General features: G+C 53.5%; 1 protein-coding gene across 3 annotated transcripts in view; it reads left to right on the forward strand.

Moving 5' to 3' along the window:
* Nucleotides 1-25368, forward strand: part of KIAA0930 (KIAA0930 ortholog) — a 40145-nt gene that overhangs the window by 2898 nt on the left and 11879 nt on the right. For 2 of the 3 annotated variants that reach the window (XR_009009740.1, XM_007189184.3), the window contains exon 2: nucleotides 23965-24116. Coding sequence is in view for 2 of the 3 variants with exons in the window: in XM_007189184.3 (XP_007189246.2) it covers nucleotides 23965-24116 (152 nt within the window). In the remaining variant the exon portion in view is untranslated. Of the gene's footprint in view, nucleotides 1-23676; nucleotides 23696-23964; nucleotides 24117-25368 lie in introns of those variants that run through there. The other variant, XM_057556809.1, reaches the window with a different exon arrangement.

Consider the following 25368-nt stretch of genomic DNA (forward strand, 5'->3'; position numbering starts at 1 on the left):
TGTTGTTGTTTAATTAAAGCTTAGGTTGTTCAGAACTAACCTCCGGTTGTTTTGAAGGTATAAGGGAGCCTCTGGGAGAGACGCTTGACCCTGGACAATCTGTTGTCATTTCTTTTATTTATTTATTTATTTGGCTGCGCCGGGTCTTAGTTGCAGCATGTGGGATCTAGTTCCCTGACCAGGAATTGAGCCCGGGCCCTCTCCATTGGGAGCACAGAGTCTTAGCCACTGGACCGCCAGGGAAGTCCCTCTTTATTTAAAAAATAAATTTATTTATTTATGTATTTATTTTTGGCTGCGTTGGGTCTTCGTTGCTGTGCGCGGGCTTTCTCTAGTTGCGGCGAGCGGGGGCTACTTTTGGTTGCAGTGCGCGGGCTTCTCACTGCGGTGGCTTCTCTTGTTGTGGAGCACGGGCTCTAGGCACGCGGGCTTCAGTAGTTGTGGCTTGCAGGCTCAGTAGTTGTGGTGCACGGGCTTAGTTGCTCCGTGGCATGTGGGATCTTCCCGGACCAGGGCTCGAGCCTGTGTCCCCTGCATTGGCAGGCAGATTCTTAACCACTGTGCCACCAGGGAAGTCCCGCTGTTATTTGAGTCACAGTGTCTGTCTATGAGATGGGAGAAAGCGACTACCCCCCTCTCCCTGCCCGCATTGTCTCTTGGTTGCATGATGAAAAGTACCTTGGAGATCCAGACCTGATTTTTGAATCTTGTCTACTGTGGCCTCTGCAGTAGAAGCATTTTTTTGAGGACTTGCTCTGTGCCAGGTGGGGGGATCAGCCTTGATCCATGCTGCGTGGGGTGTGGGTGCAGTTGAGTGGGGAGAGAGAGCCAGATAAACAGGTGACTTGGCTGAAGTAAAAATCCTGCTGGAAGCAGCCAGGGCTGTGGCCACTCTGAGCAGGATTTTGGTGTTTTATCCACAGGAAACTGCCTATGATTCCAGGTAACAGGTGAGCCAGGCTGATGGCTGAGGCGGCCTGTGCGGGGCTCCAGAATCTCTGAGTTGGGAAGAATCAGGTGGTCCAATGCCCAGATGTTGTGTGATGCAGACGTCTGGACCAAAGGTGGAGATAGCCTGACACTTCCTCCTGGGGCTCGGGCCTTCTAACGGGCCCTGGACGTCAGCGCACGCGTGCTGTGTGGGCAGGCTCCCTTCAACGGGCAGCACGCCCCTGGCGTTTGGTCAGGTCACATGGACACGACCCGGGTCTGAGTGGCGGAGGGGCGCTGTGAGTGGAGGGGCCTTCCGCCTGCTGCTTGTATTGGGCCCTGCCTAGGCTGAGCATTTTATTTTATTTTATTTTTTCAATTTATTTTACTTTATTGTTTTTTCCGCTGGCTGCGGCTGGCTTGCGGGATCTTAGTTCCCCGACCAGGGGTTGAACCCGTGCCCTTGGCAGTGAAAGCACAAAGTCCTAACCACTGACCTGCCAGGGCAGTCCCCAAGGCTGAGCATTTTAGAGCTGTTTATTCTTGGGCTCTCGCCCCCATTTAGGTGGCCTAGGGAATTTTCTCTCTCTTTGGAGTGCTGTGGGACAAAAGGAGTGTTTCACATTCACCATTTCCTTTTATCGTCAGAATAATCCTCTAAGGTAGGTATCATTAAACTGTTCTCTTTGTCCTGGTGAAGAAGCACAGGTTTAGAGGTGAAGTAACATGCCCCCAGTCCCATGGCCAGTAAGTGGCAGAATCTGTTTGAGCTCTTAGCAGAGGTGGAGCCCTCACACCTGTCCTCGGGTGCGTGTGGCCTGGCCACCATAGGTGTGCTCAGCTGCCTGGCACGAGGTGGGCTGAGGAAGGGCCCAAGTCGAGGTGTGAGAGGTTGTGAGGGGCACAGAGAAGGGGGCCACCTCGGCCGACCAGGGGGGTTCGTGCAGGCGTGGCCTTTGAGAGGGGGCTAGGGTGGGCAGGACTTGCCTGGAGGAGTGGGGAGGCTTGAAGCCTGGCTGTGGGAGTTGAGGCTGGAGCGGTGTTTGGGGCTCCGAATGCCCGGCTGGGACTTTGGTGTTCGCTTGGCCTGGCCTTCGGCAGCTTGGCGGGTGTTTGACTCGTGGACCGGCCGGCACTGGAGAGGCCGTTAGCACGAGCCATGCTGCTCACGTGCCGTGTGCCAGCCCCGCTGGACCTGCAGCAGCACCTCCTATGGAGGCAGGTTCCGTTATCAGCCCATTTTGCAGATGAGGAAACCAAGCTTCAGAGGGGAAAGTGACTCACCCAAGGTCACGTAGCTGGGAGGTAGCAGAACTGGGGTTCCTGGGGTTCCAGCCGAGGCATGTCAGGTGCCAGTAGCCATCCTGCAGAGAGTTCTGGAATGAGCCAGAGGAGTACGGGGGAGACTGCCTTCCTGTGAGCCTCGCCTCTGTGCTGAACACCTACACGTGCGAGGCACCTGACACCACCCTGTGAATCGGGAAGGGGACCTTGCATGCTCAGCCCAGCCCTCTGTCTTGCTCGGTGCAGTGTAGCTGGGCGCAGTGGTGGGCGGGGGATGTTCATGGGAGGTGTGGCTGGAAGGGAAGACCAGGGGCCTAAGCACGCCACGCCACCGTTTGGAGCTTCTGGGTCCTCATCTGTAAAGTGGAGACAGCAGAGTCTGTAGGGTCATGGAAATTGTCTGAGAAGTGACAGGCACAGCCTCATGCCGCCCCGTGAGGACTGCAGGAGACGCGGCAGGAACAGACCCAGCACAAGCCCTGGCACGGCGTTGACCCTCTATGCTGTTGTTGTTATAAAGGACACAAACATCTGGCCCCGTGCCTGCACGTGGAATCAGGGTTGGATTCAAGCTCTGAAGTTCAGACTGCTTTGCAGTGTCTGGGGCCAGTTTCTCTGGGTTCCCCGGGGGCCCCGGGCCCTCTGTCCCCAAGGCAGGCAGAGCTAGTTCTGGGGCAGTGCAGCGGGGAGGAAGTGTGGCCGTTTAGAGTGGCAGTGGTGTCTCTTTCGGTTCCTGCGCCTATTTTTAAGGCCTGTGGGTTCCGGCCTCTATCCGTTTCTGGGGCTGGAGCAGCCCGGGCCGCTGCCGGTGTGGTCCTCTCCCAAGGCAGGGACTCTGCCTCCTTCCAGAGAACGCTGAGGACTCTGGACCTCGCACTGTAAGGAGACTGAGGGTCATGGCTGCAGGGATTCTTGGCAAAGCGAGAGGGCCATCAGCTGTGTTGGCACCCTCGCCCCTCCCCTGGCCTGGGCGCCAGTGCCTGCTCTGCCCCTTCCCTGAGGCCTCGCACAAGCCGTGCCCCCTCCTTGCAGCGTTGGCTCCTTATTTACATCTGCCTCCTTCACTGGGCCGGGCGGCCTCAGGAATACCAGCCAAGCCATGAGACCACTGCAGAGAAGCCCCGAGCAGGACTCTTGTTAAAAAAACAGCGTCAAAGTTCCCAGACAAATTTTTTCCAATTAGAAAATGTTACATGTACAATATGGAAACTGGAAAATAAAAGAGAATGGAAAAAAATTACTCATCGTTCCAATCATGCAGTCACACTATTAACTTTGCAACATCTTGCTTTCCAATCTTTTTAAAGCCCCTTTAAAGAATACTTGATATTCTATGCATAAAGTTTCTTAATCATGCTTTCTCACTTAAAATTCCTAAAACATTTTCCGTGTTGTTCAAACTCTAAACATTATTTAAATGACACAGGGTAGCTGAGTGGCTGTGCCGTAATTTACTTAATTGGTTTTGTCTTGTGGGAAACGTAGCTCGGAGCCAGTCTTTCACTCTTATAAATAGCTTGCAACAGGCCTCTTCATTTGTGCGAAGCTTTCTGCATTTGGATGACTTCTTTCGGCTGCCAACCTGGGAGGCCATTTCTTAGAGGCTGCTGTCTGACCCCCAAGGCAGGACTAGGGCCATAGGTGGATGTGGCGGGTGGCAGACAGATGTTTACCAAACTCATAGAGAACTTTGTTATTTATTTATTTATTTGTTTATTTATTTTAATTTTTGGCCATGTCGGGTCTTAGTTACAACATGCGGGATCCTCCGCTGCAACACATGGGCTTCTCTCTAGTTGCAGCGTGTGGCCTCAGTAGTTGTGGCGCGTGGGCTTAGTTGCCCCGCCCGCGGCCTGTGGGATCTTAGTTGCCTGACTGGGGATCGAACCTGCATCCCCTGCATTGGAAGGTGGATTCTTAACGACTGGACTATCATGGGAGTCCCATGGAAAACTTTCTGAATCATTGGCATTGGCACAAACAGGAAGAAAGGTGAGTGGTGGGTGACGGCTTCCTGGCACCCGGGTGTGCCAGCTGCTGAGAGAGGATCCAGCCTCAGACGGGGCTTGGGCCCGGGTGCCCGCTGGTCGGTGATTCTCCAGGCCCGTCTTCTCCCTGGGATTCCAGGCTTGCCTGCTGAGCGGGGGAGGCAGGGGCCCTTTGTCCTGCAGCTGGGGACGGGGAGGCCTGGGAGCTGAGTGGACCCAGGCTGCTGCTCCCCTCCAAGACCCTCTCACTTCCAGCTCTGGGCGGCCCCTGCCCGCCCAGCCTCGGGGACAAGGCTCAAGGCTGAGCCCCGGCTCAGCACGGGTGCCAGGCTGCCTGTGCCCAGGCCCTGTGGGTGCAGTGCAGGCCTTGGTCCTGGCTGTTACCCTCCGGGGGCTAGTGTGGGCGGGGAGACAGTGCTGGGTGTGATGGGCAGCCCTCCAGTCCGTCCTCTCGCGTGCTGCTGCGCGGCTTTGGGACAGGTGTTCTTCCGAGAGCGGACCTGACGTCCCTCTGCCTGACGTCGTGCCCTCCTGCCGTCGGGGCTGATCTGGCAGTTTGCTCCCCACATCCTGGTTTTGGCTTGGGCAGCAGAACATCCTCAGGGTCACAGCCGTCCTGGGGGAGCCGAGATGGACAAGAAAGATCCAGAATTCAACCAGCCTGTCGCTGTTGCTGTGCAGACAGGTGGGTGAAGCTCAGAGGGGGCCCTGGCAGACTGAGCACCAGAGCCAGAATGCCTGATGGGCCCTCCCGCCTGTTGTCTCGGTTCAGGTAAAGAGATGGAGGCCCACTGGGGGCAGGGCAGGGTGTCCTTATTTTCCGTGTGCAGTGACCGGGCTGGGGTGTGGAGGGAGAGAAGCACAAGGAGGCCCCTCAGGGCCCAGTTGGCTGCAGCAGGAGCTGAGAGGTTGTTGGTGAACCTGCAGACAAGGGGTCAGAGCGTCTGGGGGCCGAGGTAGGGGCCGCCCAGCTGGGGGAGGACTCTCTGCACGGTCCAGGCCGTGCAGGATGAGCATCAGCTCACTTGGGAGGAACCACCTTTTTAATATTTACTTATTTATTTTTATTTATTTGGCTGCGCCGGGCCTCAGTTGCGGCATGTGGGATCTTTTTTAGTTGAGGCATGCGGGCTTCTTAGTTGCGGCATGCGGGATCTAGTTCCCTGACCAGGGATCGAACCCGGGTCCCCTGCATAGGGAGCGTGGAGTCTTAACCACTGGACCCCCAGGGAAGTCCCTAAAAAGGGAGTCTTGTGTCTGATGGGATACAAGACAAATACCCGGTTAGCCTGAGTCTTTTAAAGCAACGGTCCCCAACCTTTTTGGCACCAGGGACTGGTTTCATGGAAGACAGTTTTTCCATGGACCGGAGTGCGTGGGGGGGATGGTTTGGGGATGATTCAAGCACACTACATTTATTGTGCACTTTATTTCTATTATTATTACATTGTAATATATAATGAAATCATTATACAACTCACCATAATGCAGAATCAGTGGGAGCCCTGAGCTTGTTTTCACTTGCCACTCGCTGATAGGGTTTTGATATGAGTCTGCAAGCAATTGATTTATTACGGTCTCTGTGCAGTCAAACCTCCCTGCTGATGATAAGCCGTATTTGCAGCCACTCCCCGGCGCTAGCATCACTGCCTCACCTCCACCTCAGGTCACCAGGCATTAGATTCTCATAAGGAGCTCCCGACCTAGATCCCTCACATGCACAGTTCACAGTAGGGGTCGCGCTCCTACGAGAAGCTAATGCCGCCACTGATCTGACAGCAGGCGGAGCTCAGGCGGTAACGCAAGCGATGGGGAGCGGCTGTAAATACAGATGGGGCTTCGCTCGCTCACCTCCTGCTGTGCGGCCCGGTTCCTAACAGGCCACGGACCAGTAGCAGTCCATGGCCCGGGGTTTGGGACCCCTGTTTTAAAGGATATGTTCTTTGCCTCCCTTGAATGACCAGTGGATACGTGAGAAGTGTCTCTTGGCAAAGTGAAAAGGAGAGGGGCTTAATTTTTAGTCCTGTAGTTGGAGGTGCTGTCGCTGTTTATCTGTAGTGTAAAAATCCTTTGGTTTGGGACGAGCTTTGAATCCTGACTGTTTACACTTGGGACAACGCTTACGACAGAGCACATGAGAAAAGCAGAGTACAAACTACCCTTTACGAGGAGCGGGTCTACCAAGATCATCAGGAAAAAGCCCGACTTTTACAAAGGGCTCTGCTGCGTCCTCACTGGTGCTCACAGCTGCTGAGCGAAATCGTGGGCGGCTCTTGTCCCTGTTTACAGAGGGGGATTGAGGCTCAGGGTGACGGGGACCTCGAGTGAGGCGGGCCTGGGCTTCTGCCTTCTCGTTCTTTCTGGAACGTTGCTCACAGGCACCATTGCAGCCGCACCACCACCCAAGACCCTCGTGCCAGTTGATTGCTCACCTTTTCTGTGCTCTCCACCCCTCTCTCGGTGTACATTTTTAGGTAACCGTAGTCACTGTTGCCTCCCTCGTGCAGGCCGTAGTGACTGAGCACCCGGGGATGCAGAGCTGGACTGGGCTTGGCCCTGCGTCCCGGGGCTGAGAGCTTCCCCGGGAGATGGTAGTGGCAGGTGGGTAGAGGGTAACCGATCATGCTGCCCCCTGATCCCACCCACACCCATCACGGACCAGCCCCACTGCTGACTGCCCTCGGACACCCGTCTCCCCAGAGTGTGTCACCTCCAGCTCAGCCTGACCAAGACTGGGCAAGGGTCAGCCCTTCTTCACCCGCACCTCCAGCTGTGGCCGAGTTCTGTCTGCCCTGAGCCATCCCTCATCCCCACCTGGGTCACCTGTGGACTGGACTACACCAGCCCCCGCGCCTGGTCCTCTGTCCCACCACGGCTGCCACTCCTGACTGTGTCATACTCTGCTGCTTATACCCCTAAAAACCTCTGAGGCCTACAAGTCAGAGTTCAAGATCCTTTGTGACCTGGCCCTGCTGACAGCTAAGCCCCAGCCGTGCGAGTCTTCTCAGGGGGCTCCTCCACACTTTGCCACTCTGTCGCCCCGTCTCTCAGGGGAGCCTCACCTCTCAGTTCTCGGCTCAAGGGCCCATCTGGCCCTTTCCTGGCCCCTTGAGAGGATCAGCTGGGCTCCCCCGCTTTGTTCTTGACGGCACCTGTACCGATTTCTGCCATCAGTCCTGTGACGCGGCATAAACTCCTGTGTGTGACTTCCTCTCCCTCACCCCCTGGGGTCCCCTGCAGGGTCATTGGCACTGGCTCTGCATCCCTTGTGCCAGCTCAGGGGGGGACTGATGGTAGAGCGAGGCCCAGGGAAGGGGCTGTGAGGGGAGTGTGGGTGATGAATCGATGGGTCGGTATCTGTTGAGTGAAGAGGGTGGTCATTTCTTGGGGAGGTAGCCCTTGAGTGGGGCAGTCCTCACGGGGGGTCCCGCCTGGGCAGAGACAGAGCAGGGAAGAAGGCAGAGGAGGCTCAGAAATTAATTTTCCCTGAATGCTGTCACTTTGGGGAAGTCACTGCAGCTCTCTGGGCCTCCGTTCTCCTGGCAGAGTAGGACTGATTACTGCCCTGCGTCCACCTCGGGCAGAGGTCAGCCTCCAGACCTAGAGCATCAGAGAGTGTCACGGAGGCTGCCTGTGACAGGTGACGGCCCTGGGTCAAGTCCACGGGGCCTGTGGGAGTCGCTGTGGGCAGGGCCCTTCCCCCTTCCAGCTCTCAGTTTCTTCTTAGGTAAAATGGGGAGAGGAAGGTTGACGTGGACCCCTGTTCACAGCCCATGGTCCTGGGATGTGTGGTCAGCAGTCCACAGGCATTACTGCCTAAAACCGAGCCACTTGAGAAAAGCAGGGCCAGTTACACTGCACCTCAGGGAGGTCAGTGCCGCTCTGTGCTCTGATTCAGGGACAACGGAAATGAAATAGGAAGAAGCAGAAGTAGGAAGAATTGCATATGCCACCCTGCAGCCCAAAGATGGAAATAAGAACCGGTCGTCCCACCACCCAGAGCTACACCGTCACCCTCGGGGCTGTAGGTTTCATACCCGCCGAGCCCCCCGGCTCTGTCTGCAGGTCCATCCTACCGATCCGCAGCATCTGGTGGCTGGTGCTGCCTCGGGTGGTCCCCAAGACTGCGCCCCCTGCCAGGAGGTGGGGGCCTAGCGTTCCAGCTTCCCCCTGACCCGGGGAGGAGGGAGCTGCCCCCCAGCGGGGCTCATCAGCTCTTGCTCAGCTCCTGGGAGCCCTCGTCCCGCCCCCGCTCCCTGTGGCAAACCCCAAGGAGTCCGCTTAGGCCGGAGCTGCTGAGTCGCGCAGGGAGCAGGGATGGGGTCATCTCAGGCGGGGCACGTGTCTGGGAGCCTCCCTGCAAGTCCGGCTGCCGCCCGTTACTGCAGGCCCAGCACTGGGTCGTTCCCATAGCAGCCCGTGGTGAAGGGGGGTGTCACCCCTGCTGGCAGACGAAGAAGATGAGACTCAGAGAGGGGAAGGCCCTCGTTCAGCGTCCCAGGTAGTCAGTCTGGGTTCTGGGCCCAGCTCTCCTGGACTCAAGGCTGTGGCCTGTCCCTCTCACGCTTGGACATCCATCTCTCCAGGTAGAGGCATTTGGCGCCTTTTTATCCGTGTGGCTTTGCCCCTGTCTAGTGTATGAAGAAGAACCCCGCCCCCTGGTTGTCACAGAGAAGGAGGTCTTAGAAGAAGCGAGAATAAAGGAGGGAAATGAAAGAGGAGGCAGGCTTGGGAGTGGGCCTTCCTGGGGAAGGAGCTGCGGCTGGAATTGAGCAAGGGAACCAAGACCCCAGGAGCGAGGAGAAATGAGACAAGCGGCCCCTGGGGGAGGGGTGGGACGTGTTTGGAGTGACTATGCTAGGTGACATTGAAGGGAGAACACCTGAGGGGCAGGTGTCCTTTGGGTCTGCCCAGGGGCTGGGGGGAGGGGGACTTGAATCCTAGCTTCACGCAGTGTGTCAGCAGCTTTGCATCCTGGCACGTTGGAAGCGCTTGGTAAACGTCGGCCTGGAGCCCGAAGCCTGCAGGAGTAGGCGCTGGGGCACAGCGGTGAGCAAGACAGTCCCTTCCGCCTGGACTCACCGGGTGGGCTGGTCCAGCTGTGCCTGATCCCCAGCTCTGAGCCTGGTCTGCGGGCCAGGATGGGTGCACCAACGCGGCCTGGGGTTGCTGGGTTTCAGCATCTGCTCTGGCGCAGCGGTGGGAGCGGGTGGGCTGTGAGCCTCTTGCGGTGCTGGCCAGGCTTCTGGGCTTCTGTCACGCACCTCGTGCTGCGTGGCGCGGTGGCGTGGGGGCAGGAGGAGGTGGAACAGGGACCAGGGCAGTGATCAGGGCGGTGACCAGGTGATCGCAGCCCAGGAAGGTGGGGAGGGTGGGCGGGAGGCGGGAGCTGCGGTGGCTGGGTGGCGGCTCCTGTCGGGGCTGGGGCACCTGTGTGGGTGTCCACCGAAGATCCCTCCGGAGAACGGCACCTCGTCTTGGAGGCCCGTTTATGTGTCAGAGCAAAACAGTGAGTCAGGAGTTTGAATAAGGCCACGTCGGTGACGAGCTCCTAGGAGATGGGAATTTGAATGTGGAGCTCCTGTTTTGGCCTGATAACTGCTTAGGCAAGATCGAAGCCCTCTGGGAACAGTTGGTGGGGAGCGAAGTGGCCGCAGTCCTGTGACGGTGGCCGCAGGGCTGCAGGGGTTTGCAAGCATTGCTGTTCTGGAGAATGCAGAGGATTGCTTTTGGGAACTGTGGACCGTGGGAACTGAAGCCTCACCCTTGAAAGTGACCTTGAGGTCGGGGTCCGGGTTTGTTTCTCACTGCACCTGGGGCCTCAGGTGATGCCCGGCACAGAGCAGGCTCCGAGTGGGTGCTGAACCCGACTTGGATTCCAGTGCCGACTCCCATTGTGATCTTGCTAGGTAACCAGGACCGAGGGCCTCCTGGGGGTGACCTGAGGGCCGTAAGGATTAAGGATTAAGGATTTCGCAGCATGGCGCACATTGTGAGAAGGGACAGTGGCTTTGGGCTGCGTTTAAAGCCGCTGTGGTGCTCTCTGAGTAAACTAGAAAACCGGAGTGTGTTACAGTCACGCGGTTATTTGTTCAACATTCTGTGACTCCCCGCTGTGGGCCCTGCCCTATGGTGGGTACGTGGTCACCCTGCCAGTGAGGTGCTTTGTCATGGTGGGAAGGGACACATTAGTGTGCTGGTGTGACAGGCTTAGAAGGCAGCTCTGGGCCGTGGTCTGGCTCTGCCACGTGCCAGCAGTGCGACATCAGACAAGTGAATCAAACCTTGAGCCTCGATTTCCTCATCAGTTAAATGAAGGTAGTAACATTATCTCACAGGATCTCTGTGAAGATCAAATGAGGTAAAGTGGCTCAGGTGCATCAGGGGAGGTGCGTGGGGCGGGTGGTGGGAACAGGCCCCAGGGACATGATGGCCGAGCTGACTTGCACAGGCCGGGTTGGGACGGGCCTAGGGCCCCGTGGTGCAGTCCAGGAAGACTCCATGGTGAGGGGCGGGGTGGCCTGAGGATGCGCAGGGTGTTTGGTCAGGGATGAAGGGAGGGGCTGCAGCATGGGGGACCACAGCGCAGACTGGAGGGGCTGTCTGGAGGGCCTGGCTCATCTGGGGAAGGAGGCTCGACTTTTTCCTGGAGAAGAAGGGGGCCAGGCAGGTGCTGGGCTCTCCTGACCTGGCCACCTTGCGTCCTTGAGACCCCGTGCTTCCCTTAGGCTGGAGCGGAGGACCCGCCTGGCCTGTGGGATTGCTCACGTGGGGACCCGTCTGACCGGTACTTCTCCATCCAAGTGCCTCATCAGGGCAGCCCTGGGCCTCCCTGGGCAGCTTCTTTGTCTTTTGTGCCCTGAGGGAGGGTCTCCAGCCCACGAGGGGCACTGAGAGGCACGAGTTGATGAAAGGCCTATTGAGGGGCCACAGAGGCCTATTCACGCTGCCCTGGCTGCCGGGGGGCGGAAGTGGCCAAGGGCTGCCTTGGACTCTCCCCAAAGAGGCCAGTTGACCCCCAGCCTTTGGGAGGGGCCAGGCTGAGCCGAGGCCGCTCCTGAGCCAGGCGGGTCTCAGGAGCTCCCTCTCGGGGCCCTTGGCTCAGGTGGCCCTTGGACAGGCTGGGCATCGGGCATCTACAGGCCGCGGGTCATACCTCTGCCCCTTCCTTCTCCCCACAGCAGAGAGACTCTGTCTCAAACCCTTCAGGGGTCTCCAGTCCTCTGAGGATAAACACAAAGCCCCCAACCCAGCCAGGAGGCCCTGTGAGGTCGCGTCCTCTCCAGCTCGGGCTCCCACGTGGCATCCTGGCTTCTGGACCCTTTCCCTATCTCGGCCTCACCGGGAGGACCTTGGATGCTGTTCCCACCCCCCCACCAGGAAACTCCCCTCCTCAGGGCACGCTCCCTGACGCCCCAGCGAGGCGCAGCGCCTGTCGTGCAGGCTCAGGGAACACAGCCTGCCCTCCCGACCCTCACGAGGCAGCCGTCCTGCTTGTCTGTGTGAGTTGTTGATAAATCCTCCTCCCCCTCAGCGCCAGGTAGGCGGGGTCCGTGCTCCATTCTGCTCCCCGTCCCACCCAGCACTGAGCACCCCGCCTTGAGTGGTGGCACTCGGGAAATGTTTGCTTCAGCTTAAGCAAGATGTGGATGGCTGGCTTCAAGTACCAGCTCCAGCCGAGGTGAGGATGGTAGGTGGTTAGCACGGTGCCTGGCACACGGTGAGCCCTCGGTGCTGTTTAGATGCACAGCATATTATTAATACACTACAAAATGTTCGAAAAACAGGAAAAAGTTGTAATTCCACCACTCTCAACACTAATCACTATGGGCGTTTGGGTTCAACTTCCTTTCAGTCTTTCTTCTTAGGCGTTTTTTTTAAAAAGCAGTTTCCTTCCTTCAAGCATTGTGTACAGTTTCTGTGGCCTGCTCTTCGTTTTTTGCTGTTCTTTTTTTTTAGCTTTATATCATAAGCATTTTCCCAAGTAACTGCGTTGTGATTAAAAATGTTTGTTACTCTTGGAATAGGTAAACATGGTCAGGGCACAAAATTCAGAAGGTCTGAGAAGAGTCATAGAGAAAAGGCCAAGACGCGCCTTTTCTCTTTCTCCTCCCTGGCCTCTCTCCAGAGGCCGTGATAACACTGGCAATGATGTAAATAACACTTGCTGACCCTGGGCCCCTGCTCAGTGGCAGCCTGGTTGGGCTTCGAGGGTATCAACTAATTAAAAACTCCGAACAGCCCCGAGGGTTTTCCATTATCCCAGTGCCCCAGCCTCTCACCCCACAAGCACTTAGGTCATTATGAATGATTCACTTTTATATGAAAAACCTTTATATGAAAAAGCTAATATTGTTAGCTCCTCGTATTTTCCCTCGCTTCGTTTACCCGAGATCTTTCCTTAGCACAGATAGAGCTGCTTCAATTCGTGTTTGAAAGCTACAGAGTATCCCATTCTGTGAATGATCTCTCATTTATTTAGTTACTTTCCTGTTGATGGGACCATTCCAGTACTTTGTAAGCAGTGCTGTTGGAATTACAGAATTTCACACGGGCGGATGGAAGACTAGGAAAAACCCCTCAGGGGAGGAATTGCTGGGTCAAAGGGAGAAGCAGTTGTGGTTTTGTTGCCCAGCGGCTCTCATTACAGATTTCATCAGTTTATTATCCTGCTGCCTGATATGAAGTCCCCATTTCTCCACACCCTCTTCAGCGTGGAATGTTGTCAGGTGTTTTGATTTTTTTCACATCTGATAGGTGAAAAATAGAATTGTGTAGTTTTCATTTACGTCTCTAATTGTGTGAAGCTGAGCATAGTTTCCTGTCTTAGAAGACATTTATATCTCCCTTTGCCTTTCCGTCCTGTTTCATTTTATTATGCAGTGTATGAAACTTACTTGTTAAGAAAATTAACCCTCATTTAAGAGTTCCAGTGATTTTTCCAGTGTGGTGTTTGTTTTTGCCTTTGTTTGTGGTGTGTGGGGGTTTTTTTCCTATGGAAATTTTTTGTGTTGTTTGATTTATCTATCATTCTTTTCATTTTTCTTTTATTTATTTTTTGTCTTTTCTTGTTTTTGTTTTTTTTGTTTTTTTTTAAATATCATTCTTTTCTTTGACAGCCTTTGTGTTCTACTCAGGAAGGCTTTCCCCTTTCTGAGAGAATAAAAAAATTCACTCAAGGTTTATTTGATTTTCTTATGATTTTACTTTTGGCATCAGAAGTTTTTCTTTTTTGGAATTGGTTTTGACATGACCAGGGGCCCAACCTTATTCTTTTTCCTCAGCTGACCAGTTGTTCCAAGACCAACTGTTGAAGAACTGTCTTCATCCTATAGATTGGAAGGATGAATATTTATATAAACTAAATTACCATGTATTTTCATTCTGCTTTTGTACTTTCTATTCTGTTCTGTTGATCTAATTGTGTACCAGTACCACCTTGCTTTCATTAATCACTTGGTTCATTTCATTCATTCACTTAATTAGCCAATATTTATTGTTTCCTATAGGCCAAATACTATTCTAGGAGCTAAGTGTAGAGCAGTGAACAAAACAATCAAAGAAGGAAAATGCTCTGTTAAAAGAGATCTGTTCTAGTAAGGCAGGTGCTGGCGCACGATGGCCCCAGGCCACCTCCAGCCTGCTGCCTCTTTTTGTAAATAAACTTTTATTGGGACATAGCCATGCCCATTTCTTTATGTATCGCTATGGGTGATTTTGTAGTTGAGACAGGACCGTGTGGTCTGCAGAACCTAAACTATTTTCTATCTGGACCTTAACAGAAAAAATTTGCTGGCTCCTGTACTCAGGAAAGACTGAGAGCAAAGAAGATAGGTAAAAAATATATGATGCTATAGAGTGATAGGTGCTATGGAGAAAAATAAGGAAGTGGGGTAGGGACTGTTGGGGTGGATTTACAATTTTAAACAGGGTGGTTTGGGAAGGCCTCCCTGAGAAGGTAGGTGTTTGAGAAAGGAGCCAAGGGGAGGTGAGGACGTCAGCCTCGTGGAGGATTGAGAGCAGGGGCGTGGCAAGAGCTGATTCAAGCATGGCGGCCAGTTAGGGAGCTGGGCAGGAATAGAGGCAGGAGATGGTGGTGCTTGGCCCCGGTGCCAGAGTGGTTTGTGAGAAGTGGTTGGATTCCAGGTACATTTAAAGGTAGAATCAGTGAAACGATGCAGAGATGAAGTCAGAGAGTTCTGCAGGAAAGCAAAAAACAAAACCATAAAACAATGGTAGAATTTAACAAATCTGTAAATTAACATATCTGTCCAAGTAAGAGAGGACTGAAAACTTTCCGCTGGAGACAGCTTCTGGTGAGACAGTAGCTAGAGGTGATGTGGGATTAAGGGAGGGTTTTTGGTTTGTTTCCTTAAAGTTGGGTGACTCTTGAGTTCTTCTTTAGGGTTAGAAGTGAAGAAACTAATCCATGGTAGCTTAGACAAAAAGAAATCTATTAAAATAACCAACAAAGGGGCTTCCCTGGCGGTCCAGTGGTTAAGAATCCGCCTTCCAGTGCAGGGGACGCGGGTTCGATCCCTGGTCGGGGAACTAAGATCCCAAAAGCCGCGGGGCAGCTAAGCCCACGCGCCGCAACTACTGAGCCCACGCGCCTCAACTAGAGCCCGTGTGCTGTAAACTACAGAGCCCACGCACTCTGGAACTCGCGCGCCACAACTACAGAGCCCACGCGCCCTGGAGCCTGTGTGCCACAACTAGAGAAGAGAAAACCCGCATGCCACAACTAATGAGAAGCCTGCGCACCACAATGAAGAGCCCGCATGCCGCAACGAAAGATCCCGCGTGACTCAACAAAGATCCTGCGTGCTTCAACTATGACCCAACGTAGCCAAAACTAAATAAGATAAATAATTTTTAAAATATAAAAAAATTAAAAAAATAAAATAACCAACAAGTACCTACTATATAGCACAGGGAACTATACTCAGTATTCATAATAACCTATAAGGGAAAAGAATCTGAAAAAGAATATATACACATATATATGTACATGTATATATAATGGAATCACTTTGCTGTACACCTGAAACTATACTTAAATAAAAAAATTTGTAAATTTTTTACAAATTTGTAAAATCAACTATACTTCAATAAAAAAATTTTAAAAAATAAAATTTTTGGCTAACAATCTGTGGAAGAGTTGAAAACTAAAGCCTCCAGAAGACTAGGAATGCCGAATACTAAGGACTTGAGTGGCCCCACTGTCTCCATCTCCTATCTCCACTCTCTCTGGCCCTTTTCTGTCTTGCAAGTCGCCCTCGTCCACGTGGCAGGACAGGCAGCCAACAGTCTGTGGGGTTTTTGTTTGCAACACGGAAGGGTTGTGTAGTTTGGGTTGATGGTGACATGAGGATTTAGCTTTCTAGTATGTTTTAATATCTGATAAGAAACATAATCCCACATCACTCTGAATTTTCCTGGCTGTTCTTATTTTAAAACATTCTCTTGGCATTTTCTATTGGGTCATGTTAAATTAATAGATTAAATTAGGTAGAATTGCTCCCTCTGTGATTTGAATATTCTATTATTATTATGCGTGCCATGGTGATCTGTGATCAGTGATCTTTGACGTCACTACTGTAAAAAGATTATGACTTGCTGAAGACTCAGATGCATATGCCTACATCTGGGACCTTGGAAAGAATATGAGTGGCAGGGTTTGAGCCCCAGATGCTATCGAGCCACTGGATTCCCAAGCTTCAGTTGCCTTATTTTTAAACCAAAGACTGAGGTTTTAAACTAAATTGAGGTTATCCCCACCTCATCAAGTGGCCATGAAGAGGTAACAGGTGAAAGGGCTTTATAAACTGTAGAGTGCAGGGCAAACATGAGCCATCATCACTGTCCGTGCTGTTGAACTGTTGGCACGATTACATCCCCCATTCAGTGTCATGCAGAATGAGGTAGAGAATCTGTGGCCGGGTGGTTGTAGAGCCCGGAGCTGGGCGTGGGAGGCATGGGTCCTAGTCCTCACACAGCTGCGTGCCTTCTCCCACGCGTCCCCAGAGTCACTAGTCTATAAAGGGCTCTCCCAGTTCTGAAGTTCAAAGCCGGTAACTTGTGAAAGCAGGTCACTCACTGCAGGCAGGGGAGGCGGCTGGAGCCCCGTAGTCCCATTTGGAGCTGGCAGATACCAGTTTTTCTGATACAGCCCATCCTCATTATTCATGAATTCTGTATTATAGATTTACCTACTCACAGAAATTTATCCATAACCCCGAAGTCGTCAGTACCTTTGGTGCTTTTGTGGTTAATCGCAGACGTGTGCAGAGTGGTGGGAAACTCTGAGTCACCCGAGGTAGGTGCACGGTCCCAGCTGAGGTTGAGCAAGGTGACGCCTCGCCTCCTTGTTTCAGCTCATCATTTTTGTGGTCTATTTAGTGCCATGTATTTGCATTTTTGTGCTTTTTGGTGGTGATTTTGCTGTTTAAAGTGGCCCCAAGCGTAAAGCTGAAGTGCTGTATAGTCCCAAGCAAGAGAAGGCTGTGGTGGGCCTTATGGAGAATATACATGTTAGATAAGCTTCGTTCAGGCACGAGTTATAGTGCCGGTGTCCTGGAGTTCAGTGTTAATGACCCAACTGTATATTAAATAAGGTGTCTTTAAACAGAAACACACGTAAAACAAGGTTATATATATTGATCGGTCGACGAAAATGTAACCAGAGACTTGCAGGAACTCAACCCTGTATTTCCCTAGGAGCAGTGGTTCGGTATTTGCTAAGTCAGTGTTTGTGGCTACCTTATAGAACATAACTACCATGGATTATGAGAACGGATTGTAAGGACCACAGCCCAGCAGGGAGCAGCCTGGGGGCATGGAGCTGTCCGTGGTGCTGCCCCAGTGAGTGGCTCAGCATCTGGGGCTGCATCTCTCCCATAAGTCTGTCATCCACTGGATTCAAGGGTCCGGAAACTTGCTGCCCCTGCGGCCAGATGGCAGGGAGACAGGGACGGAGAGAGTCCTGGAGATTAGGGAGCTCTCTGCTGGACTGGCGGCTCCCAGGGTTTATGACCCAGGGGATTTCTTGCTGGACACGTCTTGGGAAAAGCTGGTACTGATTTCACAGGCCACACAAGGGTCCAATTACCCCTCATGTGTCTGTTCACACAGTTACTGCACCACGTGGTTTAGGGACACGGGCACGTTTGGGATCCATGACCTCACCTGAGCGAGCCACACTGCCGACAGAGACACACAAAGCAGCAGTGCAGAGGGTCCCCACGAATGTACATGTGGACAGAACTTTACAGCTTACAAAGGACTTTCGTATTGGCCTCTCCCCCCGCCCCCCACCCCGTCCTCACTGTTGGTTCTGGGAGGGTGGCAGGTTAGACCCCTCTGACAGATGGAGTTCTTGGGATCCAGAGGGGTCCAATGGACACCTGGTTGGGGAGGAGGAGAGTCAGCACCTGAACTCAGATATGTTTGGCTGTAGATCCGCACACTGTACTGTGCTTCCACGAGTCTGAACTCTCTCCCTGACCTTGACCCTTACTAGCTTTTGGGCTTGGACTGTCTCCTATCCCACCCTCCTCTCCTCCCTCTGAAGATGGGGAGTCCCTTCTCTATCCCCCTCCTCTCACTTTCATGAGCCTTATGACATGCATCAAAAGTTGTACATTCATGGGAAAAAGTGATATCATCTTACTATTAAAAATATTAAAAGTAAAAAAAAAGAAAAAAGAAAACATATTTCCTGTGAGGTTCAGCAGCTCCTGCCTTTCGGGTGTGTGATGTATGTAGTTGTGGTCAGTGTGTGTACAGCTTGAGCTTCTGCTCTTTCACCAAACGTTGTATTACACACATTTCCACATACCTACTTGTCTTCATAGTCATCCTTTTAAAGGATTGATGGAGATTAGGTTTAGTACATACAGCATAATTTACCTAGATTAAATGTCAATAATTACAGAATATTATTTTCTTTTTCTCCTTCCTTATTATTATGATTGTTGTTATATTATTTGCTGTCATTAATACAGAGGGAATGTCTTTGTGCATAAGGCATTTATTTACTCCTATTTTTTCTTTTCCATAAGATAGATTCATAGAAGCAGGAAAATGCTCATTTGCTTTTCACAAAGGATATAGTGATTTTTGTTCTCTAACCATATATGAGAGTTCCCAGTTCAATGTACTCTTGCCAGCTTTGGCTGTCATAACTTTTTATCAACTTTATTGGAGTATAATTTATGTAAAATAAACTGTGTCCATGTAAAGTAAGTAATTGGATGAGTTTTGATGGTTGTGAAAGCACCACCAGAAACAGAACATTTTGGGGCAACTACCAGTCTGCCTTCTGTCACTATAGTTTTGCCTTTTCTGAAACGTCATGTGAATGTGGTCTTTCAGTGTGTAGCTTTTTCTATGCCTGACTCCTTTCACTCAGCATGATGATTTTGAGATTTATCCGTAGTGCAGTGTGGTTCAGTAGTTTGTTCTTACTGCCAGTAACACTGAGTGGCTATGTCACGTTTCACGTGTACCTTCTCCTGGTTTCCAGTTTGGGTTTACTAGGAACAAAGTGTCTGTGAACACTTGTATACCAGTGTCTGTGCCAGACACATGCTTTTTTTCTCTTGGGCAAGTACCTGGGAATGGCTGAATCACTGGTAAATATGTGTTTAACTTTGTAGAATCTGCCAGTTTTCCTAAGTGGTATTTTTATTTTCTTTTTGCACTCTTCTTTTTTTTAAATTTATTTATTTATTTATTTATTGTTTTTGGCTGCATTGTGTCTTCGTTGCTGCGTGCAGGCTTTCTCTAGTAGCAGCGAGCGGGGGCTACTCTTCCTTGTGGTGTGTGAGCTTCTCATTGCGGTGGCTTCTCTTGTTGCAGAGCACGGGCTCTAGGCACCTGGGCTTCAATAGTTGTGGCACACGGGCTTCAGTAGTTGTGGCACGTGGGCTCAGTAGTTGTGGCTCGCAGGCTCTAGAGCGCAGGCTCAGTAGTTGTGGCACACGGGCTTAGTTGCTCCGCGGCATGTGGGATCTTCCCGGACCAGGGCTTGAACCCATATCCCCTGCATTGGCAGGCAGATTCTTAACCACTGCACCACCCAGGGAGGTCCTAAGTGGTATTTTTAAAATACCAAATTTGCCTTCTTAAAAATGACAACTTGGGAATTCCCTGGTGGTCCAGTGGTTAAGACTTCATGCTTTCACTGCCGAAGTCCAGGATTCGATCCCTGATTGGGGAACAAAGATCCTGCAGGCTGTGGGGTGTGGCCAAAAAAAAAAAAAGACAACTTGTTCTTTCAATGTGAATTTTTAATTACTAGTGAGATTTATATTTTCCCACATTTTTGCTAAGTGGTTATGTTTCCTTTTTGGTAGTTACCTGTTTTGGTGTTTTACCCATTTATCTATTGGGGTCTTATACATTTTCTTTCATAACTTGCTATGATGTGAATTCTTTATTTTTTTTATTTTTTTGGTTTCTTTGTTTGTTTATTTATTTAGGCTGCGTTGGGTCTTCGTTGCTGCGCGGGCTTTTCTCTAGCTGCAGCGAGCGGGGGCTACTCTTTGTTGCGGTCCGCGGGCTTCTCATTGCAGTGGCTTCTCTTGTTGCGGAGCACGGGCTCTAGGCACACAGGCTTCAGTAGTTGTGGCACACGGGCTTCAGTAGTTGTGGCACATGGGCTCAGTAGTTGTGGCACGCGGACTGTAGAGCGCAGGCTCAGTAGTTGTAGCACACGGGCTTAGTTGGTCCGCGGCATGTGGGATCTTCCTGGACCAGGACTCAAACCTGTGTCCCCTGCCTTGGCAGGTGGATTCTTAACCACTGTGCCACCAGGGAGCCCTGTGAATTCTTTATTACATGGACATTAGTTATTTATTGTCAGTTTCCCTCCCCTGGTTTTCATGTTCCTTTTGATTTCAACCATGCTTCTCTTGGGCATAAGGGGAATTTTGAGTGTTCGGGGTCGGGGGCAGCTCTTGACCTTTGCAATTTCTCTTGTGGCTTTAAACTGGGTGTCCTGGGTGTGGCCATGGTCTGCGTGTCTGTTCCGGCAGCGTCTCTGGGTGTGGTGCCCACGGCTGGTCCTGGCGATGGTTCTGGCAGGCCTCTCCCCACCTCATGGGTGAGAGAGGCAGGTGCGTGGGGTTTCCCTGAGAGAGTAGAGTTTCTTCCTCCTGAGTTTGTCATTGGTACTGAAGTAGTTACGCGAATGATAACATCTGTGTGGTGTCCACAGCTGACAGCGAACGTCTAGCCCCCCTGTTCCTTTCGGAGCGTGTTGGCGCTGGGTCTCCCAACCCACACCTGCTGGGCGCGCAGGGGCTGCAGGTGCTCAGAAAGGCGGGGTCGGGGTGGGCCCTGTCCGGACGCCCAGGGGTCTTCTTAGCACACGTGACAGGCCCACCTGCCTGTGGAGCCATTGCTTTGAGCCCTGGGCGAGCTAAGTGAGGGGGCTTCAGCCCTTGTGTCGTGTGGTGTTTGGGGCATCTTCGGAAGATCTTTCTAAGTCAGGGCCCTTGTGACTGAGATAAAGTGGCAAGTCCACGCTCTGTGTCCTGCGTGGGGCACCCAGGCCTCAGGTGGACCGCGGCTGGGCCACGTCCCTGCTGTGGTCACCTGGGCAAGTCACCCCCCTCACTGAACCTGCTTCCTGTTCACTTGGGACCACCCATTTATTCACACAGCATTTACTGAGTGCCTGCGGTGTGCCTGGCTCTGCTCTGGGCACTGAAATCTGACGGTCATCCACACAAGTCCCTCCTCCTGAGATGCCTTCATGCAGTGGGGGCCAGACAGCAAACAGATATGAAACACCAGTGGTGATGATGGCAGTAAAACAAGGTGATGTGACAGGGAAGCCCCTTGGGCCACATTTAATGTGGTGTCCAGAGAGGCTCTCTGAAGAGGTGAGAGTCGTCTAAGCTGCAGCTGGAATGACAGGAAGGAGACGCCTGTGCAAAGGCACCGGGGCAGAGAATCGGAGGGGGAGGGGCCAGCAGGGCTGGTGAGCAGCGTGGGGAGGGGCTGTCATGGAGAGCTTTCTCAGAACTTTGGCTTTTATTCCGAATTCCCTGGGAAGGTTCTAAGGGGAGCGGGGAACGATCTTTAAATAAAGATCCTGTGGCTGTGGTGTGGAGGGCAGACTGTCGGGTGGGAGTGGAAGGGGCAACCAGTGCATTCTAGGGGTGATGGCACTAGCCCGGGTGGGGGGCTGGCAGTGAGGGGGACTTGCTGATGGCCGTGTGGGCTGGAAGCGTACGGGGGGTGGGCTGGTCCCCTCTGAGAGGTTGTTTGGGAGTGGCCCGTCAAGGGGGGGGCAGCCGGCCCAGGGTGACCTTGAGGCTGGGCCCCAGCAGCCCCGGTGTGAGCTGAGCCTTCGCGTTAGGAGGAAGTACTGGCAGGCAGTCTGCTTCAGACTCTCGGGACCCGCAGACTCCCTCACTAACCGGGCCGGGTGAGCAGTGAAGAAAGTGATTTTTCAGCATTTAAAGCAGGGACGTGGGACCCCTCGTGTGGCCCCCGCTGGGCCAGGCCTGGCGGCACGTGGAATCCTGGAGAAGACAGTGGCATGTATTTTGTGCCACCTCCAGCACTCCACTCCTGCACGCAAACCCTGCATCTTCCCCCAACCCCAGAACCCCTCCCTCATTGCGCTCCCGGGGTTGCCAGCTGCCTGCTAAGCGCTTTGCATTCATTATCTGGGTCCAGCATTTTCCAAGAATCTCAACGCGGGGGTCTGACAGGTCTGAGGACTGGGCGGTTTCTAACTCTGTGATCTTGGGCTCCTTTTTAACCTCTTGAGAGTCAGCTGCTTCTGTGAAACGGGGCAGTAGTCATAACAGGATGCAGGCAGAGTTTAGTGAGATGATCTGCATAGCTCTACCTGGTGCTCACTCAACATGGCAAATGTGTAACAAATCGTAGCCATCTGGGTGCCCGAGGTACCACCAGGCTCCTTCTGCTTGCAGAATAAAAAGAGAGTGCCACCCAAGGGGGGCAGTGCTTGACCCTGAGTGATGCTGATGGTGAACTTGTACTTCGCTGTGGCAGGTGGTGGGGATTGGAGACCTGACCCACTGCTTGTCACAACCAGAGCTGCTTCTGTATCCCCCGCGGGACCAGGAAGCAGTCGGCGTGGGCAGTCTTTGAGCATTTCGCCTGATAGGCCTTCTGCTGGGCTTTGGGCTCAGAGGGAGCTGAGAGTAAACAAAGTCACGGGAGAGTTCCTGTTTTGTTCGGAATAACACGGCCCCTTTGCTTAATTTTGTAGGGATCTGTAGGGGCGTGAATTGGGCGTTGCCTGTCGTAAAGGTGTGGCAGGAATGTCAGGGCGGTGATGCAGAATGATGTGGACGGCGACATTCCACCTGGTGCCTGCCAGCTTGGGGATGCCGCTGTCAGTCCTGCGGCCTCTCCCAGCCTTTGCCCCCAAGGCTGACGGGTGGCCTTTGTCTTAATCAGGCTCGCTGACCTGGACGCCTGACTGATGAGGCCCCTTCTTTTTCCCTCGCATGGGAACCAGGCAGGGTGTGGGAGTGGGCGGGCTGCAGACCGCCCGTGGCAGCCCGGCAGAGGGCAGAGGGCAGGAGCTGGTGTGGAGCCTGGGTCTCTGGTCATGGTGACGTAAGCAAAGGCTGGGGTTTTCTGCCTGCGGCTCAGTCTTCCAGAGCCTGATGGCTGACTCGCCAGAGGGGGCATGGGCTGCAAGTCAGGGGGCCTGGCCAGTCCCTGCACCGCCTGTGAGGACAAGGGAGAGCCCCGCATCAGCGGCCCCCAGGTTCCCGCCTCCAAGGTTGGGTTAGGTCAGGTCCTTCCAGCACCCAAGTGCGAGGGCTCAATCACGGTGGTAAAGTAGTTTCTGGAGAAGAGAAAGAAACCAGGAACAATTTAATATCTTGGGTTTCTAAGAAATAGATCTGCAGCATATCTTGGAATTTTGTCGGATCTGTCTAGACACCTGCCTTTGTGGGTCCCGCTCTGTGCCAGGCGCGGGCTCTCCACGCCCATGGTCTCAGTCTGTGTTCACCCCCAGAAACCTGGGGGTCAGAGAGGCTGCGATGCTTGCCCGCTGCCACATGGCAAGTGCAGAGCTGGAGTGGAAACTCAGTCCTTCCTACCAGAGCCTGTGGGCTTTTTCTCCTTGTGTGGGAAAGAGTGCCATAAAGATTTATCGTAAAGAAATCCTGTTTGTAATAAAAAGAAGAGTCAGTCTGGCATGCCGAAAGGCTCCGCGGCGCCGGGGTGAGGGTAGGGGTGGACGTCCTCCCTGCTTCCTGCCTGCAGCTGAGAGTGGTTGGCAAAGGGGCAGCTGTTCCTTTAAGTCGGATTCTCCGTGGGAGCTGCCGCAGCCTGGGGTGGGGATGGGGGGAGGGAGGTGCCTGCCTGACAGATCTCCCCTCCTAAGCCCTTCCGGCTCCCAGCCAGACAGCCTGCCCATGACGTTCCCTCTGATTCCGTCTTTCCGTCCCCACCGAAGCTGCTGATTCATCCACAGGCTGGAGTCCACTGTGCCGTGGGGGGGGGGGGGGGGTGTCTCAGGCCACCGCTGGGTGGAGGAAGGGGGCCTCCCGGGAGGTGGCCTTGAGCCTCTTTGGGTGCCCCATGGTGGGGTGTGAGGGAAAAGGGGGCTCTGAACATCACAGAGCCCTGGCCGCTTTCTGACCAGAAACACAGGTCGGGGGCGGGGTGGGGGACAGGGCCCGGGCTCGGCCAAGGTCACGGGGCTGGGGCCAGGTTGACCCATCCTTCCTCACTCCTCTCTGGCCTCCCTGTGCAGGGTGCTTCAAGGATGACCGCATCGTCTTCTGGACTTGGATGTTCTCTACCTACTTCATGGAGAAGTGGGCCCCGCGGCAAGACGACATGCTCTTCTACGTGCGCCGGAAGCTGGCGTACGTGGGCAGCGAGGGCGCCGTCGACGGGCGGAAGGTGAGTGGCCCCTCGGGGCCTGGCCAAGCCTCCCTGGATGTCTGCTCTTGGTGTGAGAGAGGGGCCTCCCTGCAGTCCTTGTGCGAGTCAAGAGGGGAACATGGTGTTCATTTAGCACCTGCCAGGCGCCAGGAACTGTGCGGGGAGGGCCACACCCGCGTCCGGTGGCGGGATGCGCTGGGCTTGTGTCGATAGACATCATTATTAATCTTCACCACGACCCTGGAAAGCAGCGATTATTATCACTGTAGTACCTTGGAGGAAACACGGATGGAGGCTGGGTGATTTGGCCAGCATCTCATAATTAATAAATAAATGGGGGAGCAAAGATTTTGACGCCAGCGGGCTGGGGCCCTCCCTGGCTGCGGGCAGTTGAGCCGGCTTGGTGATGATGCTGGTGCCTACCAGCCCCTGAGCCCTCACCATGCACCCGACACGGTGCTGAGCTCCCTGCCTCCCGGTCTCGTTGTGTCTTCCCAGCGACTCAGCAGGGCAGGGGTTATTATCCCCTTTTTACAGAAGAGGAAGCCAAGGGCTCACAGGTGAAATGAGTCGCCTCAGGTGTTTCATCCGCTAAGTTTGTGCAGAGCAGTTGATGGAACAGACTTTGCATGTTTTTCAGAAGCTTTATTTAGTATTTTGTAAAATGTTTAAGCAACCTGTATGCCAAACATGGAAACACGTTGCTTCCCTTTAAATACACAGAAACAGGAGGGCTGCGGAGGCAGGTCTTTGCAGCGTGCCCACCGCAGGGCCTGCAACCCCAGGCCGGGGCTCGTTACCTGGGGCTTGTGCCTTCCCTGCCGTGTGCCTGCTCTTTGAGCTGACGTGTGATGGGTTTTCTGCAGATGGACAGGCCTGGTGCCCGCTGCAAAGGAGGCACGGTGGCTTGCATGCCGGCGGCCATATGGCTGGTCTGGCCGGGCTGCGTGTCGTGCAGGAAGGCCCAGGGGTGGGCCAGGGCCCTCTGGTGTCCATCTGGTGTCTGCAGCAGCTGGCTGTGTGGCCGTGTTGTCACTGGGGCCCGTGGGCACTGGGAGCCTGAAGTGCATCACGTGGCGCCACCACAGTGTGGCAACTCTAGTGACCAGAAGGGAGGGGCGTGGTCAGCAGAGGCCACCTGGGTGAGGTGAGTCTGGAAGGGAAGGAAAAGGTGCTCCGCAGCAGAGGGGCCGATGGCCAAGCTGTGGGTCTGAGCACGTAGCAGCCCCGTGCGTGCAGGTGGTTGCCAGTGGTCTGTGCGGCTGGGTGT

The sequence above is a fragment of the Balaenoptera acutorostrata genome, chromosome 11 (genome assembly GCF_949987535.1).
Source record: "Balaenoptera acutorostrata chromosome 11, mBalAcu1.1, whole genome shotgun sequence".
In the NCBI taxonomy this organism is placed as follows: domain Eukaryota; kingdom Metazoa; phylum Chordata; class Mammalia; order Artiodactyla; family Balaenopteridae; genus Balaenoptera; species Balaenoptera acutorostrata.